Source organism: Zea mays, chromosome 2, assembly GCF_902167145.1.
Source record: "Zea mays cultivar B73 chromosome 2, Zm-B73-REFERENCE-NAM-5.0, whole genome shotgun sequence".
NCBI lineage: Eukaryota > Viridiplantae > Streptophyta > Magnoliopsida > Poales > Poaceae > Zea > Zea mays.
Genome location: NC_050097.1, coordinates 236,733,600 through 236,738,212, shown reverse-complemented (window position 1 = coordinate 236,738,212; position 4,613 = coordinate 236,733,600). Strand labels below are relative to the sequence as shown.

The 4,613-nt window shown below is 41.8% G+C and overlaps 1 protein-coding gene across 7 annotated transcripts; it reads left to right on the top strand.

The window, feature by feature from the left end:
- Positions 1 to 562: 562 nt before the first annotated feature.
- On the top strand, positions 563 to 3,007 carry LOC100217124 (uncharacterized). 7 transcript variants are annotated; one of them, XR_004855867.1, is made up of 5 exons: positions 563 to 942; positions 1,454 to 1,482; positions 1,706 to 1,904; positions 2,022 to 2,540; positions 2,655 to 3,007. XR_004855867.1 is itself a non-coding variant. In XM_008669155.4 (4 exons), exons 1-4 carry the CDS (start codon positions 657 to 659, stop codon positions 2,343 to 2,345), a joined length of 843 nt encoding a protein of 280 aa, XP_008667377.1. In that variant the 5' UTR covers positions 563 to 656; the 3' UTR covers positions 2,346 to 3,007. The 7 variants fall into 7 exon arrangements, 5 of the variants coding, with proteins under 5 accessions (XP_008667377.1, XP_008667379.1, NP_001346554.1 ...); XR_561679.4 differs by having other exon boundaries at positions 1,706 to 1,909; XM_008669155.4 differs by having other exon boundaries at positions 1,706 to 1,909; positions 2,022 to 3,007.
- Positions 3,008 to 4,613: the final 1,606 nt, after the last annotated feature.

Here is a 4,613-nt window from a genome sequence, read left to right as displayed (position 1 = left end):
GTATGCAGTTCTTCTGTAGCAAGTGGAATAAGGTTCAGAACCATAACATGAGATACATGTATTTTTTTCCTTCTCTGTATGGTTATATTGTTTTCATTGTTGAATCTGGTGTACTATTTTTCATGGTCTGATGAAGAGTATAATTTACTTTACCTATACTGATTGGTGTAATATCTTCCATTTCTGACAGATGTGGTTGTAATTGTCGCAATGTTCATATTAATTGGCTTATTCTAGATGCAACACTACAGGACAAAATTGGATGTCTCTTTGCACCTTTGCTGCTACTTCAGTTTATTCTAATTGAGAGCGTTGAGTTAGTGAACATACACAAATACAACAGTTATGTTCTAAAAGCCTATAATCCAATCTACACCTTCCGGTATTTCAGACAAGGCAATTCTGAAATTTGGACATCTCCTAGAGGGGTGATGCTTAGCATCATATGTCATTGGCAATTTAACCGCTACTTTTGTATCAATTGTGTGATGAAATAGAGTTATCTATATGTCTTTTCTATCAACATTTTTAAATATTTTCACTCCGTAGCAACGCACGATCATTTATCTAGTCATACATAAGATCTAAACATCTTCTAAGTTTACTCAGCCGGAAGTGAGCCTTCTTGGGCATACACAGAAGGCGTAACGAGTTGAATGAATCTTGCTGTACCGCTCTGTGCTGCGAGACTGGAAGAGACTCCACGGAGACACCACATGGCCGCCGCCGGCGACGGCGGTGAGTCCCACTACCGGGAGGCGCTCCGCGAGGCCTTCGGTGACTCGTCGAGCAGCGATTCCGACACACCCGCCGGTGTCAGCCCCGGAGCAGGCCGCGGGCACTGGAGGTGGGAGGCGGTGGCTGGGGTCAGGGGGCTGTGGCTCTGCGCCGCCTTCCTCTCCGCCGACGAGCAGGCGCGCCTCCTCAACGCCATCCAGCGAGGTGAGTCCTCGGTTGCCGGGACCTCCTGTAGCATTCTTGTTCCCCTTCTTGCGAGGAGAAAAAGGGGATTTCTTTTAGCTTCGTGTTTTGTTCGGTTTGGTTCCAATCATAAATTTTGAAAGGACGTTATTTGTTACTGGTCGATCCATCTCTCCTTGTGATAGTTAGAATCATCGGATCTGATTAGGCAGCTGCGATGCAGTTAGTAATGTTAGGAATCGGTGAATCGATCGATCCCCTTTTCCTCTGACCATGTACTAGTTCTGATTATAAAGTTATCTAGCTATATGTAACCATGTTAAATTGTAATTTGCAATAAGCCTTTTGGTCTCTAACTGATACTATACTTATCTCTGGATTAGTTAAATATTACGTCTCCCAGTAGAGCAGTAGCAAACTACCCTAAGCACCTATGCAGAAGTAACTCAGCTCTAGTTTGTTGTTCCTCGAGAACAGAAATAACAATGGCTCGACGCTAGTCATAAATCTGATGGCTTTTCTTTTTGTGCAGAAGGATGGTTTATTAATGCAGACAACCAAGTAAGTTTCTTCCTCTCATCTTTTCCTTGCCTGGCCAATGTTCATCAGCGTTAGGATTTTAGATACGTCTGTCCTGATTAGTTCCATGAACACTGCCCCGATTTGTATATGGTTTCCTAAAGTAATTCAAACTGTACAGAGAATTTGTTACATCCTTGTACGTCTAGTCTGTCGTTTTTATTTAATAATGTTTAAATTCCACTTGCTCCTCCCTTCATTATAGGCGATGAGATTCGGCGACCTCCCTTCGTGGGCAGTCGAACTTTCTGCACTTATCCGCGAAGCTATCTGCGTCGGCGACGCCAGTGCCGGTCTTGGTGCGGAGGCGACGAACGAGGACGAGGATGCGTGCCCTCTGCCATCAGACTTGTTGTGGCGGGAGCCATTTTTTGATCAGATGATCGCGAACAGATACAGACCAGGTGAGGTGCGGAACTGTCTCAGATTCACAAGGAAAACGTATGTATCGTTCAGAAAAGGGATGCATTCATTCCTTTTTGCGCTCTTAACATGGATCACGCTCCTGCTGTCGACTGTAGGGCATCTGTGCTCACGTCGATCTGATGCGCTTTGACGATGGGATCGCGATCGTCTCGCTCGAGTCAGCCTGTGTGATGCGCTTCAGTCGAGCAGAAGCAGCCTCTGACACCCCGAAGCAAGGGGGCAGTGCCAGTGAATCTACTGCAGAGGTCCCCGTTCTGCTGAACCCGGGCTCCCTTGCGCTCATGTCTGGCGATGCAAGGTATCTGTGGATGCATGAGATCAACCGGAAACCAGGCAGGCAGCTGTGGGATGGCAGGGAGCTCGAGCAGCGCAGGAGGACCTCTGTTACGTTGAGAAAACTCCTGCCTTATACGGACTAGATCACTGGTCATGACAGTGAACAAACTGTTCTGCAGTTACAGGACAGTAACCTTTTTGTGGTGGAAAATTGTAATATGCTGTTGCTAAAGACAGCCATCATTGGATAATCAAAAGGCGCAGCCTAAGAGGAGTATTGTTGAGTGCCTCGAGCTCTATATTATTGGCAGGAAGCTGTAGCATTTACCATGCATCAGGTAATTATAAGCTCTCTTTCTCCTTTTTGACACTAACCATAGCTGGAGTTAGGGTTAGTTAGGCTGTCTCCAGCACGAGCCGCTAAACGGCGCTATATCTAAATGTGGCGGAAGGGAATCGTCCGCCAAACGCCTGTTGCTTCCTCCTCCCGCTTCGTCGGCTAGATCCGGGGAAAGGAGAGAAGATCAGGGGACGGCGGCCTTTGTGAGTGCAGGAGGTGTCCGGCGACCAACACAAAAGCACTGCGTCCGAAGAGCGCCATCGGAAACGCCTCCGTCGTCCAGCCTCCAAGCTCGCCGCAGAGTATCGTAGGTACTAGTCGTAGCACTGACGAAATCGTGTTTTGTGCTTAACTGCTATTGCTGTCTGGTGACTTGAAGTGAGAATACTTGCAGTTGTGTCCAGTGGGTCATGTTTGAAGATTTATTAATTACGGTATTGTTTCAGGACTTGATCTCCTTGTTAATTTTGTAGAAGTTGTCTCCTATTGATTATAGATGTCCTTAACAAGTGATAATTTTCTATTAATTACGGTATTCCTTGTAGAAGTTGTTTCAGGACGTCTCCTATTAATTTTCTACACACTCACAACTGTCTCGAAGAATAATATCAATAGAAACAAAACAATTAGCATAGGTTGCAGTACCAGGTATTAAAATAATTAATTTGTAATTTAATTTGAATACATATATATACTTTACAATTTAGAAACAATACAATTTATAAGAAATAATGGAAATAAGAATTCTGTTATCATTATCATTGTACGTGTAGAAGACAAAATTTAGAGGATTCTGCTGGATATAAAAAAAGATAGATGAGAAAATCTTTTAGAGAGTATTGTAAATGATAGAGAATATTTTTTTAGATGATAGATTTTAGGAGACGTTGTTGGAGACACCCTTACAAATTGAGTGTAAAAAATAGTTAGAATTAGTTAGGGTTGGCTAGCAGTTAGCATAAAACTTGGATAAAAGCATTAGTACACCTACAGACTAGGGCTAATAGAATAAATCTACATAACCCCTAACCTTTGCAGCGTGGTCTACATCACCCACACGGCCACACCTTCCAAATCGGTTATTTAACCCTCTCAATTTTACAAAACCATACAAATAATACCCTAGACAGTTTGACATTAACTAATTTAAGTGGCATCGGTTTTGTTTTTTATTATATTTTTACAAGTGTCTAATATATTATATTCACCCTATTTTTTCTGAAATTCTAGGAGTAACAAATTAATTTCTAAAAATCAAAACTACATAAACAACTTACTATTTTGTCTAGTTAATTTCTTATCTTTAAGGCTAAAATTTTTACTAGAGCTAAATAATACTATTACTAAACTAGTATTTTTTATTCATTTTATTAAGTAAGTTAAATATGTTTCTTCTAATTACTAACTAAATTAACTTTACATTTGTTTTTTAAGAAACATCTAACTAACAATGATAAAATAAAAACTCGACCTACGGGAGTAAGACAACCCTCGGGCATTATATTAAGAAGACCTCACTTAGGTCGAGAAAACCCTCGAACCCTGCCACACCCAGACACAACGACACCGACACTGTAACCAATGTGAGAACACGACCGCCACCGGGACCGGACCTTAGACCTGTGCTTTGACATGGAACAGATGAGATAATTTTTTACACAGCGGCACCGTAGCCCATGTGATAACACGGCTGCCACCAGGACCGGGCCTTAGACCTGTGCTTTGGCGTGGAACAGATGAGAGAATTTTTTAATAACAGCCTGAAAATTCGCTCCCACAGGGAGTCGAACCTAGGACCTGAGGAGTGCTACTTAGAACACCTAACCAACTTAGTTAGAGGAATTTTCGCAAACAGTGATAAAATGGTCTACAATTTTTACACATGTCTTCTCATAGCTAAATTTCTAAGAACTTTAAATTTGTACCGATATAAAGTTCTGAGAAATATTTATGTAAATTATGGGTTCTGATTCAAAGTTTTCAAAAAACTTTGAAAATATTTGTGTGTGTTAGTTTAGCTAGAAAAGAATTTGTCTATAAAATGTACAATATTTTATTACTGTTTGGTAAG